We start from the raw sequence: 16,438 nt of genomic DNA, 5'->3' as shown, positions 1-16,438 counted from the left end.
TTACTGATTTCCTTATGAACTCAGTTTATTATTGCATGTTGTGTAAATTTTTCAGAACGCTTTAAATCTAGACAGAAATACTTAGTTTCGTCAGCTGTCCGGGTAGCTGGTCTCAGACGAACCTGCTGAAGAAGACAGACGTGGAAGTCCTTGGTTTGCGTGGTTACATGTGGACAGTGCTTGTGAGGTCAATCGGATATACTGCCAAATTCTCAAAAAAACTGAGGCGGCTTATGGTAGAGAAATTAACATTGAATTCTGTCAACAGCTCTGGTGGACATTTCTTGAGTCAGCATGTCAATTGCACGCTCCCTCAACTTTAGACATCTGTGGCATTGTGTTGTGACAAAACTACACATTTTAGAGTGGCCTTATTGTCCCCAGCACAAGGTGCACCTGTGTAATGATCATACCATTCAATCAGCTTCTTGATATGCCACACCTGTCAGGTGGATGGATTATCTTGGCAAATGCTCACTAATGGGGCTGTAAACAAATGTGTGCACAACATTTTAGAGAAATAAGCTTTTTGTGCATATGGGACATTTCTGGGAACTTTTATTTCAGCTCATGAAACATGGGACCAACACTTTACATGTTGCATTTATATTTTTGTTCAGTATAATACAAAGCCAAAATAAGTTTTGTTTGAAAGGGAGTCAGTTAAATCAAATACATAGTACCTGGATTTTCAGGCCAAATAATACACCAGTCAAAGTTTAAACAAAAGTGCTTACAGTACATTTATTAAAACAATGAAATTAAAAAACCTAGTGGAGTCATGACAGCGTCATCATGATTGCCTTTAATTGTGCAGAGTCAGGTTCAGTTTGTCCATCCACATCAGTACAGCGTGTGTAAAGGGACTACATTCACAGGTTGACATGGAGTTCCAAAATCTTTTACTTCCATAGATTACCAACAAAACAGACCACTGGGTGCAGTGTCTCATACAGAAGCCCAGTTTCCCAAAAAGTATAGTTATAGCAAAGGCAAATTTCCCAGTCCAAAATAAACCCTTAGGCACTATCCCTTGATACTTCTCATGATCCTAAAAGATTTGAGTGGGTGTAAGAAACATGTCAGAAGCCAAACCTAGTCTTCCAGATCTACAAGTAGTAGCCAGGGGGCTAGAGGATTGGCATTGATTTCAGACTGAGCACCTGTGTAGAAACTATAGGATAAACAAAGAGGACCAGAGGTGCCAGGTGAGTTATATTCTATCAGTCTGACAGGGAAAATGTGTGGGATATTAAAGAGATTAAACCCAACATTGTTGAAAAGTTAAAAAGGCAGAGTTGTGATTTCATTGGTTTTTCCACCAGACACATGTCCAGTTTGGTTTAATGTTAAAACGACCTGAAGACTGGTGCACATCTTTAAAAGCACAAATAGGATAAATGCAGAAGGGGGTAGCTGCAGCCCAATATGACGCCCAGAGTATGGGTGAGTGGGCATGTCTAAAGAATAGTAGTGGGCGTGTGGAAAGGAAAGTAGTGCTCTGCTATAGGTTACACCAGAGTTTCCTGGGGACCCCAAGAGGTGCACGTTGTGGTTTTTGCCCCAGCGCTACTCAGCTGATTCAAATAAATCAACAAATGATGATTTGGTTATTTGAGTCAGCCGTGTAGTGCTGGAGCAATACAACACCAGGTGCACGAGTCATTCGCACTGGCTTAAGCTGACATGCAAAACGGTCGAGTGGCAACAAATCTGCCCAATTAGCCGATTCGCTTTCCATACACCCACTCCTTTCGACACACCCACTCTCCGGTCACCATATTGGGCTGCACCATACCAAATGAGTCTGTCCAACCAAATTCACAAGTTAAGGTTCACTGTGCGTGATCGACATTCAGAAACCCAAACAAAAAGAGAACTGTAATGGACAGAATGGTTTGACCAAAGGTCAGTAAACAGAATAGGTGGAAGGAGAACAACATTAAAAGATGAGCGAGTCAATGGCTCATATTAGTAAAGGATGGGGGAACAGAGACTGGTGGAGGGCGATAGGGACATTTCCAGTGACTAGGAGTAAAGTTAAAAGCCATGCTTCAGGGACACGTGGTAAAAGGAGAGAACGACACAACCAATACAGTTGTGACACTGGAAAAAATTATCTGAAAAAGGCACTAAATGAAATAAATGGCATGCTCTTGTTTTCACTTTGGAGCTACAGTACAGTTTCACACAGCTCCCTCTGCGTGTGTGATCAGTGTGTCTAAGACCAGAAGTTGTAAGACTCAGGCTCTAGAGAGTCACAGTGCTGTCACAGGGGGCTCACATAGTCACACTGGCTCAAGAGGTGAACTATACAGAACAGGATTTCCATGTCTGTCCTAAATCAATGCCTTGCCCCACCAGCCTGCGAAATGAGAGCTATTCATCTTAGACCGGTCAGCGGACATAGCAGCAGCTGTTTCTTTACCAGTGGGCTTCCTTACAGAAAACAACAAGACACCATGTCTATCAGCATCATGTACCCGGTCTGTCTCCCTCAGGAACCTATACATCACAGTATCAAAGAGACTATTTCAACAAAAATAAATGTCCCTTTAGGCATTAAGGAAATAATCCACCACTGAGTTTCCTTTTGAACAGCATGTGTGTGGTGGGGGAATAATGAGTAGAGTTAAGGGCTCTCCATAGTGGTTTTCAGTCTATGGAGCTACGTTTGCGTCGCGTTCCAAAAATTCAGCCGCACAAAAAAAATTAAAAATACATAGAACTACGTATAGAGCTAAGCAAACTAACCTCCATCGGCTACGTTGCAGATCTTTTGCGTAGACTGTAGAGCCCTTTGGAGTGCCTTGAAACAATACTCAAGATAACGGGTATGATTAGTGTGGTCAGCTGCATGCAAACATATAAAAGGATGAAATAAGTAGCATTCAGTGAACTCCAATTTCTACTAAAACTCCACTGTCTCCTAGTTAAGCTAATGAAATATGAAGGCAAACAAACCCTGAAATACACCAGGTCCCAGGGACTCCAACAAATCTCAAACATTCCACCTGGGATTTCAAACTCAGTCAAAGTGCACACATTAAAACCTTTATTTTTTAAAAAGGCATCCAATGTTTGTTTTTGAGGATGACCTGACATTATGTCCACAATGTACTTCAGTTCTCTTCCCTCAGTCCATTCCCAGTCCATTCCCAGACATGCCAACACACCTGTTCATTGTTCCGTTGCTCAGTGGTGGCAGGAAAGGGAGTCAACTCAGTTCCATCCACAATCCGTTGGCCTTCACCGCTGTCCTTGCTTTGACCTGTTCCCACGTCAGCCGTGAGGGCCTGGTGGTCTACTTGAGGCGTTGGATGAGGGTGTGTGTGAGGCCCAGGCTGAGTAGCTGCAGGGAGGAGAGCTGGGCCAGGCGAGGGAAGGCCTTGAGCAGCCTCTCCCAGGTCAGCTCCAGCAGGCTGGGCACCACTAGCCACACCTTGTACAGAGACCCAGTCCTCCTGTTCTCTGACATGTTCACCACTCCACCATGCACATACATACAGCCAGCCTGGGAGAGGAGAGGGAGGAGAGAGAGACGTGATTGAAAATCATACATCCAGAAAAGTGTGCGTGTGTGTGATGTACTGACCGGTGTGACTGCAGCACAGTGGAAGTAAGCAGGCTCAGGCATGACGGTGGGTAGCTTGGTCCACTGGAAGGTCTGCAGATTGATCTTCCACAGGTCAGCTAGGATCAGCTCCCCGTTGTAACCCCCACATAGAAACACCTCTAAGGGGGGAGAGAGAGGGATGAACACCGACTCCCAGTCCATAGCCTAGACTAGGGTAGCAAAGGGACAGCATGTTATTGGTAACTTTCAAAGTTTACCAGTAAACTACCAGAATTTTGGTAACAAGGATTTTATGGAATTTTATCACGTTTATGTAATTATTTCTGGCCCTCTGTGTGGCCTTATCACATGTAAAATACACTGATTGTACAAAACATTAAGACATCTGCTCTATCATGACAGACTGACGAGGTGAAAGCTATGATCCCTTATTGGTCACCTGTTAAATCCACTTCAATCAGTATAGATGAAGAGGAGACAGGTTAAAGAAGGATTTTTAAGCCTTGAGGCATGGATTGTGTGTGCGCGCACACCATTCAGAGAGTGAATGAGCAAAACAAAAGACTTAAGTGCCTTTGAACAGGGTATGGTAGTAGGTGCCAGGCGCACCGGTTTGTGTCAAGAACTGCAACGCTACTGGGTTTTTCACACTCAACAGTTTCTAGTGTGTATCAAGAATGGTCCACCACCCAAAGGACATCCAGCCAACTTGACAGCTATGGGAAGCATTGGTTTGGCACCCCTCTGGCTCGTGCGGTGGGGGAGATCTTCGTGGGCTATACTCAGCCTTGTCTCAGGGTAGTAAGTTGGTGGTCTGTAGATATCCCTCTAGTGGTGTGAGGGCTGTGCTTTGGCAAAGTGGGTGGGGTTATATCCTGCCTGGTTGGCCCTGTCCAAGGGTATCATAGGATGGAGCCAGTGTCCCCCGACCCACCCGTCTCAGCCGCCAGTATCTAGGCTGCAATAGTTTGTGTGCCGGGGGACTAGAGTCAGTCTGTTATATCTGGAGTAATTCTCCTGTCTTATCTGGTGTCGTGTGAGAATTTAAGTATGCTCCCACTAATTCTCTCTCCCTCCCTCCCTCCCTCTCAGAGGATGTGAGCCGTAAGATCATGCCTCAGGACTACCTGGCCTGATGACTCCTGGCTGTCCCCAGTCCACCTGGTCGTGCTGCTGCTCCAGTTTCAACTGTTCTGCCTGCGGCTAGGGAACCCTGACCCGTTTACCGGACAAGCTACTGGTCAGGGACCTGCTGTTTGACTCTCTACCGCACATGCTGTCTCGACCTCTGAATCCTAATGTTTGGTACTCATTGTATATCAAATAAGATTTAAAAATGACAAAGCTGTAAAACATCATCTTAAATATATAAGGGCAACTTAGTGAATACCATTGTGTTTAACATGGTTTCAGCACGAAATATCCTTTATTTAATTTTTTTTACTTCTTTTACTGTCAATACATCTTTATTGTATATGTTTTGGTGCCAAACTGGTGGCGGTTCTGAAGTCCAGAGTTGCTGAGTTAATTTTAAATTCCATTATTGATTTGATGCTTTTCATTAGCCTATTTTCTCGTGAACCATGGGCTATCCCCTAGAAACTAAATGCACAATATGGAAACATAAAAATATATACTATATTGTGCCTTTAGAAAGTATTCATATCCCTTGACTTATACCACATTTTGTTGCGGCACAGCCTGAATTCAAAATGGATTAAATAGATTTTTTTCCCCCTCACCCATTTACTTACACGCACAATACCCCATAATGGTTGTTGATCATTGCTAGACAGCAATTTAAGTCATACCATAGATTTAAGCTGATTTACAGTAACAGTCAAACGTTTGGACACACCTACTCATTCAAGGGTTTCTTTATTTTGACTAGTTTCTACATTGTAGAATAGTGATGATATAACATATGGAATCATGTAGTAACCAAAAGTGTTATATTTTATATTTGGGATTCTTCAAAGTAGCCACCCTTTGCCTCAATGACAGCTTTGCAAACTCTTGGCATTCTCTTAACCAGCTTCACCTGGAATACTTTTCCAACAGTCTTGAAGGAGTTCCCACATTTGCTGAGCACTTGTTGGCTGCTTTTCCTTCACTCAACTCATCCCAATTGGGTTGAAGTCAGGGGATTGTGGAGGCCAGGTCAACTGATGCAGCACTCCGTCACTCTCCTTCCTGGTCAAATAGCCCTTACACAGCCTGGAGGTATGTTTTGGGTCATTGTCCTGTTGAAAAACAAATGGTGGGACTAAGCGCAAACCAGATGAGATGGCAGATCACTGCAGAATGCTGTGGTAGCCATGCTGGTTAAGTGTGCCTTGAATTCTAAATAAATCACCGACAGTGTCACCAGCAAAGCACCCCCACACAATCACACCTCCTCCTCGCTTCACGCTGGGAACCACACATGCGGAGAGCATCTGTTCACCTACTCTGCGTCTCATAAAGACATGACAATTAATACCAAAAATCTCAAATTTTGAATCATCAGACCAAAGGACAGATTTCCACCGGTCTAAAGTCCATTGCTTGTGTTTCTTGGCCCAAGCAAGTCTCTTCTTATTATTGGTGTCCTTTAATAGGGGTTTCTTGCAGCAATTTGACCATGAAGGCTTGATTCATGCAGTCTCCTCTGAACAGTTGATGTTGAGATGTGTCTGCTATTTGAACTATGTGAAGAATTTATTTGGTCTGCAATTTGAGGCTGGTAACTAATTACCTTACCTTCAGCAGAAGTAACTCTGGGTCTTCCTTTCCTGTGGCGGTCCTCATGGGAGCCAGTTTCATCATAGCGCTTGATGATTTTTGCGACTGCACTTGAAGAAACTTTGAAAGTTCTTGACATTTTCCATATTGACTGACTTTGTCTTAAAGTAATGATGGACTGTTGTTTCTCTTTGCTTATTTGAGCTGTTCTTGCCAGAATATGGACTTGGTCTTTTACCAAATAGGGCCATCTTCTGTATACCCCCCTACCTTGTCACAACACAACTGATCTGCTCAAACGCATTGAAGAAAGAAATTCCACAAATTAGCATTCCAGGTGACTACCTCATGAAGCTGGTTGAGAGAACGCCAAGAGTGTGCAAAGCTGTCAAGGAAAAGGGTGGCTAATATATTTTGATAAATGTAACACCTTTTTGGTTATTACATGATTCCATTTGTTATTTCATAGCGTTGATGTCTTCACTATTATTCTACAAAGTAGAAAATAGTAAAAATAAAAACCCTGGAATGAGTAGGTGTGTCCAAACTTTTGACTGTAACTAGGCCACTTGGGAACATTTAATGTCATCTTTGTAAGCAACTCCATTGTACATTTGGGTTATTAGGTTTATTGTCCTGCTGAAAGCTGAAATGGTCTCCCAACAGGTTTTCCTCTAGGATTTTGCCTGTGCTTAGCTCGATTCCGTTTCTTTTTATCCTAAAAAACATCTTAGTCCTTGTCGATGACAAGCATACCCATAACATGATGCATCCACCACCATGCTTAGAAATATGAAGAGTGGTACTCAGTGGCGTTGTGTTTGCCCCAAACATAAGGCTTTGTATTCAGGACAAGTTTTTCTGTTTTACTTTAGTGCCTTATTGTAACAGGATGCAAGCTTTGGAATATTTTTATTCTGTACAGCCTTCCTTCTTTTCACTGTCATTTATGTTAGTATTGTGGAGTAACTACAGCATTACCTCCCATAAAGTCACTATTGGCCTCACGGTGAAATCCCTGAGAGGTTTCCTTCCTCTCCGGCAACTGAGTTAGGAAGGGCGTCTCTATCTTGGTAGTGATGGGGTGTATTGATACACAATCCAAAGTGAGTCCATGCAACTTATTATGGGACTTTAGCACATTTTCACTCCTGAACTTATTTAGGGTTGCCATAACAAAGGAGTTGCACACTTATTGACTAAATACATATCAGCTTTTCATTGTTAATTAATTTGTACAATTTCTAAAACACATAATTCCACTTTGACATTATGGGGTATTGAGTGTAGGCCAGTAACAAAATCTCAATTGAATCCAATTAAAATGTAGGCTGTAACAGGTCAAATGTGGAAAAAGGTCAAGGGGCAGGTATAGTTTCTGAAGGCACTACATAAGATTTAAAATCATTTTTGCAAGTTAATCAAGTATAAATGACCAAAGTTACCATAAATGACCTGTTATTTACCAATATTACTGAAAATTCTGGTAACCCTAGCCTGGACACACAGAGCTGATTCCTAGTAAACAGATGTAAAGTTCTTACCCTGCCTGACCTGGACACAACTGTGACACCGTCGTGCTGCAGGATACCCTGACAACAGAACACACATCAGTTTACTGATCTGTGGACACATACACACGCGCGTGCACAGTAATGTGTATATGAACAACATTAGACCCTTATGCAACCAACCTATTTTTTCATGAGGTTTCGTGATAATCTCCTCCCAAGAGTTAGTCTCTAGGTTGTAAGCGTGTATCTGAGGGGGGAACAGAACGTAAACCCCCATGTTAAAATATGTCAGTAAAACAACCATCATACATGCAGTGTTCTCACATCCTGTACTGTACTTTGTCTAGGGGATATGATGTCCAGGAAGTCCCGCCTCCTAGGATGTATATTCTCTGTCCATCATGGGCCACCTCATGTCTGTACCTGAAAGAGAGATTAAGATGTGTGTGTGTGTGTGTGTGTGTGTGTGTGTGTGTGTGTGTGTGTGGGGGGGGTAACTACCAGAGGATTTAGAGGTATATAAGGGGTGACTGACCTTTCCTCTGGCAGGTCTGTAGGGGGGTTGTTGGGCTTGAGGTGGGTCCACTCCCTTGTAGTCAGGTCCAGCCTGTGTAGGTCTGTGCTGTAAACGTAGCCTGTCGTCCCTCCAAACACATATAGATAGCCATTAATGATGGCCATGGCCTGGAAGTAGGGAGGAATGAGAGGGAGAGAGCATGGTTGTGGGGAATTTCCTTACTGTCAAGCCAAGGGATTCAGAATTAAGTGATTTGTTACAGTAGGTCAGACTAACAATGTAAATAATTGTGTAAGTTATTTACTTTGACTGAGCCAATCTTTTCAGATCTGAGGTTAGGAAAGACAAAGGAAGGAAGTCATATATAGTGCATTCGGAAAGTATTCAGACCCCTTAACTTTTTCCACATTGTTACGTTACAGACTTATCCTAAGATTGATTAAATAAAAATCCTCAAGCTACACCCACAATACCCCAGAGTGACAAAGCGAATATGTTTCTCAATTCCTTTGCAAAGGTATAAAAATTAACATAAATACCTTATTTACGTAAGTATTCAGACACTTTGCTATAAGACTCAAAATTGAGTTCAGATGCATCCTGTTTCCATTGATCATCCTTGAGATGTTTCTACAACTTGATTGGAGACCACCTGTAGTAAATTCAATTGATTGGACATGATTTGGAAAGGCACACACCTGTCTATGTAAGGTCCCACAGTTGACAGTGCATGGCAGAGCAAAAACCAAGCCATGAGGTCGAAGGAATTGTCCGTAGAGTTCCGAAATATGATTGTGTCAAGGTACAGATCTGGGGAAGGGTACCAAAATATTTCTGCAGCATTGAAGGTCCCCAAGAAGACAGTGGCCTCCATTCTTAAATTGAAGTTTGGAACCACCAAGACTCTTCCTAGAACTGGCCGCCTGGCCAAACTGAGAAATCGGGGCGAAAGGTCATTGACAGAGCTCTAGAGTTCCTCTGTGGAGATGGGAGAACCTTCCAGAAGGACAACCATCTCTGCAGCACTCCACCAATCAGGCCTTTATGGTAGAGTTGCCAGACGGAAGCCATTCATCAGTAAAAAGGCACAATGACAGCCCGCTTGGAGTTTGCCAAAAGGTACCTAAAGACTCCAAGACCATCAGAAACAAGATTCGCTGGTCTGATGAAATCAAGATTGAACTCTCTGGCCTGAATGCCAAGCGTCACATCTGAAGGTAACATGGCACAATCCCTACAGTGAAGCAAGTTGGTGGCAGCATCATGATGTTTTTCAGCAGCAGGGACTGAGAGAGTAGTCATAATCGAGGGAAAGAAACAGAGCAAAGTACTGAGATCCTTGATGAAAACCTGCTCTAGAGCGCTCAGGAACTCAGACTGGGGAGAAGGTTCACCTTCCAACAGGACAACAACCCTTAGCACAAAGCCAAGACAACGCAGGAGTGGCTTCGGGACAAGTCTCTGAATGTCCTTGAGTGGCCCAGCCAGAGCCCCGACTTCAACCCGATCGAACATCTCTGGAGAGACCTGAAAATAACTGTGCAGCGATGCTCCCCATCCAACCTGACAGAGCTTGAGAGGATCTGCAGAGAAGAATGGGAGAAACTCCCCAAATACAGGTGAGCCAAGCTTGTAGCGTCATACCCAAGAAGACTGGAGGCTGTAATCGCTGCCAAAGGTGCTTCAACAAAGTAGAGTAAAAGGTCTGAATACTTATGTAAATGTTTCTGTTTTGCATTTGTAATAAATTTTCTAACATTACTAAACGTGTTTTTGCTTTGTCATTATAGGGCATTGTGTGTAGATTAAAGAGGGGAAAAAAGCAATTTAATCAATTTTAGAATAAGGCTGTAACATAAAAAAAAGGTAAATGCTTCTGAATACTTTCTGAATGCACTGTAGGAGTAAATGGAAAATGCCATAGCCCAGGTTTAAAGCTAACCATTAACTCTCCACAGACCACACAATGTGTCAGTGGGACAACTCAGGTGGTGAACAGATGAGAGCTCTTTACCTGCCCGTATATTCGGTTGGGTTTCTTCCCTCGACAGTTGAGCAGTTTCCAGCGTTTGTAGTGAACATTGCAGACATGGACGTCGTTCCCGTTGCTTTCTCCAAAAGGAATCCCAGTGCCCCCGAACACCAATAGATTGTTGCCGTGTAAGACAGCTGAGACATACAGAGAAAAACACTAACAAACTGTTCAACGGTCTGTTCTCAGTCTGACCAGGAACGGATAATAAATGGTTAAGCAAGTTCATTTTGCAATGGATCGATGGGTACATAAAAGGACAGACAATCTTCAACTTATTCCCTTACCTGACATGGAAGCCAGCTCGGTGGGCATGTAGCCCTCTGTGTGGACCTGTTGCCAGGTAGCCGTGGCAAAGTGAAACCTCCACAGCTCCCTGAAAAGAGGGTAGTCCTCGTTCTCCGAGCCACCTGCCTCCTCAAAGTCAGGGTTGTATCCTCCAAACACATACAGGTTGGCACTGTCGGCCACACACCGGTGCCCGCTGCGGGCTGGGGGGGCACAGTGACCTGAGGGGGAGGTGAGTAAAGAGCGGGGTTTCATGGATGGAAGAGGGAGCAAGGGTGGGGGAAGGAGACAGGGTTACAGGGGAATTTTCCTTCCTCTTGCACTTCTTTAGTGCCCTTTGTGGATCTCTGCGATAACTTTAAGCAATAGCGCCACCTCGTCTCTTTCTGCCATATGGTTTTCACCTCTTTAGTCCAGCCAGATTCATGAGGGCAGGAACAACAGAGCAGAAGGGGATGCTATTTGGAATGAAGCCTGCAACATTGTCTAGATTTCAATCTAAAACGTGTATCCTACCCTTGTTGACTTGACCGCCCCTACATGATTTGCATGGGCTGAAGAGCCATAGATGTGTAGGCCTAGTCTGTTATTTCCCAGCTGTGTCACAGACAGCCGATCTAGAGACATAAGTTAGTATAATAAACTGCAGTGAAGTAATCCAGCGGGTTTCCATCAGATTTCTACCCAGAGCCATTATATAATCTGCTGCACAGATTACCAAGAACATGGCTGCATAAGCAGACAGCTTTCAACAAGCAAACGCTAAAACATTTCTGATTATGTAAGAATCTAGATAAATAGGCCTAGCCATCACATAAGCAAGCATGTGGTTAATGTACTCCCTATATGACAGGCTTAGGAGAAAGTCTGCATGTTAAATGAATAATGAACCATATCTTATTGACATACTTCGTAACATTTTCACTGTGGAGGTGGTCGAGTTCACTGTCTAATGATTAAATGTCCAGCCATCAGTATGATGAGCTTTGAGTAAACAGCAAAGGACTAAATAACAACCCTATGGAATCATTGAGCCTCAAGATATTTTGTTGGTCTTTTCAACAGAGGAATGCTTTTAGTGGAATAACAGATCAAATAGATCTACTTTCAGACACTGAGGAAAATAGGAGGCACAGGTCAAGGGCTCTACACTGACTATTTAAATACAAACATTAAATAAAGAAAATATATATCTTTTTTTTTTTTTACAAGGAGCAGGTATGAGCCTAAGGTGAAAAATGTAGGTGCACAAAGAAAAATATTTGAGGTAACAAGCAATTTTATTTGTAGTAATGGTGCAAGCATGACAGTCATGAATCTGCGCTCAGTGCATTCTGGCACTCAGGGGCAGATGTACAGTGAAGTAATCATTGCAACCATTATCATTTGAGTGATTTTTTTTCCCCCTCCTAGGCGCACGGAGGTCTATTGCTTCCTATAACAATTATGACAATCGTTATAGGAGCAACAACATGACCGACTCACAGAGAGAAAAATAGAACAGAGAAAGCGAGACCTCAGAACACTCCATGACAAACGTACATCCAAACCCTGAGACACTGAGGGAGAGAAAGCCTCCCTGGGTCCAATAGAGAAGGCTGAAGAGGATGAGTGAGAAGAGGAAAGGAGGAACCAGGGCCAATCAGAGTAAGAGAGACTGTTGCTAAGAGGGATAAAAGTGATAAAAGAGAACAGGAAGGAAGAGAAGAGGTGGAGTGGACCGAGAACCATTACAAGGGAGAGGAAGAGGCTGTTTAGATAGGAAGAGAGGAGGAAGCAGAGTGGTACAAGTGGATTTCCTTGAGTCATAGGAATCGAGAGGAGGGAGAAGAGAAGCACTGCAGACTGGACAAGGGAGTGAGAGAGGAGGTGGAAGAGCAGATAGGACATTAGTGCTTGGCCAACTGTAGAAGACATAGTTGCCATTGAGGGGATTCCATTAATGCCCCGTTCTGGCCTACAGCAAAGTCGGCTCAAAAGAAAATATGACGTACAGTAGGTGAAGCATGTGGAGTAATATGTAAGAATCTTTATTTCTATGCAAAAATGACTGCACTTGATAAAAATGCTTAATCTGCATTCCCAATGAAACCTAGTTTGAAAATTCAAACATATTTAATGGAAAAGAGATGTTTGTGAACAATGCTTCATGATGCTTTGTTGACAAGATGTGGCGCTGATTACTGTTCAATTTTAGCAGGGCGTACCCTGCTATCCCAGTTCAACCCGGGCCAGCTTAAATTGAATCCCTCATTCTTTAGCAGAGTCTGAGGGCACTAGAGTTGCGTTAGTATTGGTCGGTGAAGAGAGAGGTGGTCTTGGCTGCAGTCCCGGGTGTTACAGTTACCCACCTTCTCTCAGAAACCTATTAGGGATGCGGAAGTTGGGGCACGAAGGGGAGAAGATCCGCCGAGCCTGAAGCCATCTTACTCTCTTCTTAGAGCCTGCCAGTCATCACCAACCACAATCACCAGCCATGATACAGACGTGCACACACACAGAAACAATTAGCGGAGAACAAAACCACAAAAACATTACAAAAGCAGACAGACCGACATTCCACCCCAAACATAGGCTTTTGGTGGAGTTCAGCTCAAGCCTGCTTAGTGTCTAACCAAATAGGCTAGACAAGTGGCTTGTCCATTGTTGTATGACAAACACATACAGGTACCCTAATATTTATATATTTCTTAATTCCATTATTTTTACTTTAGAATTGTGTGTACTGTTAAATACTACAGCACTGTTGGAGCTAGGAACACAAGCATTTCGCTACACCTGCAATAACATCTGCTAAATATGTGTATGTGACCAATAAAATGGGATTTGATATGAGAAAGAGACACAGCCTTGGTGGTGCAGCTACCACATAAGTGGCTGACACTACCCAGCCCCTCAGAACCTACAGTATCTTTGACTCGAGTCAAAGATACTTTTCCAACCTTACATCAGTACTTGAGTTGTTTCAAAACTGTGGTTGCCACTGGTTGGTCAATACTACAATATTTCCTATGGAAATGTAGATCTACTCAGCAGTCAGTAGTACAAATGACTGGCAATGGGAAAATGTATGCTTCCCACCATTAGTCAGTCCTCTTTGCATGACAGTTGACTTCCGTATCAAGCTAGCTAACATTAAGTTAACGTTAGCTGGATAAAATACTTGGTTAAAGTCAAAGCTAAAGTTAATCGCCTGTCTCTAATATTGTAATTCGAAGATCTGCCTACCTAAACAATTACGCTAACTAGTTTTTTTTAGATTGCCTGCCAGTTAGTTACTGTAGCTAGCTAATTCTAGCTAGGTAGTTTTACATGGATAGCAGCTAGATAGGAAAATAACAGTTCAGCTAGCTACAAACCTGAGTCTCTGATGGGAGGCCTCCCCGATAGTTTCTCGAATTTGTTGAGTTGATACAAGCCGCGACTACATTCACCATCTTCAACAGAGGACATTTTGAAAAGGTAACTAACAGTAAATAAAAACTTTCATCGATTGGAATGATGTCGCAACAAACTGTGATAAGGACAAAAAAAAGAAACACCAGTTAGCTAGACATGCATTTACGTCAACCTGAAACGTCGTCCCCGCCAGCTGAAATGCTCCAGCCAATCAGATAATCGGGAAGGCATTCAAGAGTTACAGTATTCTAAAAGGTTGGGAAATGGGTTATAAACTGATTCCAAGCAGATTGGTTGTAAATGTAGTCCTGCTTAACAGAGCAGACGTTTCGAGGGAAGTTACTTTATAATGGATAGCCAAAGAGATATGAGGACATAGAATTAGGAATTAGATTGAATTTATTAGGATCCCCATTAGCCGATGCCAATGGCGGCAGCTAGTCTTACTGGTGTCGGACCAGTCGCGGTCGGTGCCGTTTATGATGAGGGAGGACATTTTTTTTTTCATGAGCATGGCCTATTTCTCTTACAGCATATTTTGTTTGACTATCATTTATATTCCATTAACCCAGTTCATGTAACATTGATAGTTTTAGGCTTCTACATGATACTAAAATGTTCCCAGTACCCATATTGAGGTTACTACAACCTAGCCTATCATTGAAAGTCTACAGCGTAGGTGAACTCAGGTCGAGAGCAAATTTTGAGCTGACACATTCAATACTGCCTTGCACACTCTTGCCTGCATCTAGCTGATCTGGGGTGTAATCATTAGTCTAACAGTTGCAAATGAGAGTTTCTTTTGGACAAATTCAGGTATGTTTACCCCCGTTTAGTTCTGTTTAAAAACTTTTTCAACAGAATCGGCAGAATGAATATACCCCTGATCACACTTAAATTCTGTTCACTTTCATGGCAGCTACGTTGTATTCCTTCTGGCATCTCTTCTTCTCACCTTTTCTCTTCATTCGTGGACTTCAATGCACAACACATTACCTGTATGTGACCAGGCAAAAAAAAAATTCCAAGCCAAACCATATCATTACCGCTACACACAGCCTACATCGTTGTCACCATATTAGCTAAAGTAACGTCATAGTCAACAAAGCTAATAGAACTAACTTATAGTAAACCCGCTACAATCATGCATTAACGTTACAATGTATAGTCAGTAAGCAGTTTAGCACTTACACTGGTGGGCCCTGGTGGCAATTCATTTGTAAAACCAAAAGCTTACACTACATTGGCTTGGAAGATTTCCAGTGTTGTGTTGAATAATCATAGCCAGATAGCTAACGTAGCATCCTTCTGTTTGAGCTGGGTGTTTGAGTAGGCTAACCTAGCTAGCTGCATTTACTAGCTAGGCAAGTGAAACTGAAAGTGAAAAAAAAACAATCTCTCTCTCTTGCTTCTCCTTCATTTTTGAAGAAAATAATTTGATCAAGACTGTTCAACTATTGTCTTTCTCTCTCTTTGAGTCAACTACTCACCACATTTTATGCACTGTAATGCTTGATAGCAGGTAGCCTAGTGGTTAGAGCGTTGGACTAGTAACTGAAAGGTTGCAAAAATGAATTCCCGAGCTGACAAGGTAAAAATCTGTCGTTCTGCCCCTGAACGAGGCAGTTAACCCACTGTTCCTAGGCCGTCATTGAAAATAAGAATTTGTTCTTAACTGACTTGCCTTGTTAAATAAAAGTAAAAAATAGCTGTAGCTTATGCTTTCAGTATTATATTCATTCTTTGATCCTTTGATTGGGTGGACAACATATCAGTTCCTGCTGCAAGAGCTCTGATAGGTTGGAGGACATCCTCCGGAAGTTATCATAATTACTGTGTAAGTCTATGGAAGGGGGTGAGAACCATGAGCCTCCTAGATTTTGTATTGAAGTCAATGTACCCAGAAGAGGACGGAATCTAGCTGTCCTCCGCCTTCACCATGGTGCTACCCTAGAGACTGCTGTTGAGGCTACTGTAGACCTTCATTGCAAAACAGTGTGTTGTTATCCATTATTTGGTGACGTGAATATATTTAGTATAGTTTTATCTAAAAATGATATGTTTTTAAATGTTTTAATATTACATTTTTTATGAAATTCACTGAAGAGGATGGTCCTCCCCTTCTTCCTCCGAGGAGCCTCCACTGAGTCCAACACATAACGAAAAATACATTACAGACAAAATATTTTTAACAAAGCAAATTTGAGGAAAGCACTTCTGAAGTTCTATCAACACATTGACTGTAGTACTTGCACTGGGAAAGCACTCAACCACTGCTATTCTTCTGGGATGCCTACAAGGCCTTCCCCCACCCTCCCTTTGGCAAATCAGATCACAAATCCATTTTGCTCCTCCGTTCCTATAGGCAGCAACTCAAACAGGAAGTA

The 16,438-nt window shown here is 42.6% G+C and overlaps 1 protein-coding gene across 2 annotated transcripts; it reads right to left on the bottom strand.

The window, feature by feature from the left end:
• Window positions 1-718: 718 nt before the first annotated feature.
• LOC115152101 (kelch domain-containing protein 10) lies at window positions 719-14,262 on the bottom strand. Of its 2 annotated transcripts, XM_029696621.1 has the most exons (10): window positions 14,012-14,260; window positions 13,004-13,096; window positions 10,652-10,873; window positions 10,347-10,501; window positions 8,351-8,499; window positions 8,154-8,238; window positions 7,996-8,062; window positions 7,846-7,893; window positions 3,596-3,735; window positions 719-3,514 (listed from the first exon to the last, which is right to left on the bottom strand). In XM_029696621.1, the coding sequence occupies exons 1-10, from the start codon at window positions 14,103-14,105 to the stop codon at window positions 3,305-3,307; spliced, it is 1,263 nt and encodes a 420-aa protein (XP_029552481.1). In that variant the 5' UTR covers window positions 14,106-14,260; the 3' UTR covers window positions 719-3,304. The 2 variants fall into 2 exon arrangements, with proteins under 2 accessions (XP_029552481.1, XP_029552480.1); XM_029696620.1 differs by having other exon boundaries at window positions 719-3,735; window positions 14,012-14,262.
• Between the last annotated feature and the right edge of the window lie 2,176 nt (window positions 14,263-16,438).

Source organism: Salmo trutta, chromosome 17 (assembly GCF_901001165.1).
Source record: "Salmo trutta chromosome 17, fSalTru1.1, whole genome shotgun sequence".
Lineage (NCBI taxonomy): Eukaryota > Metazoa > Chordata > Actinopteri > Salmoniformes > Salmonidae > Salmo > Salmo trutta.
This window is presented reverse-complemented; position numbering and strand designations above follow the sequence as displayed.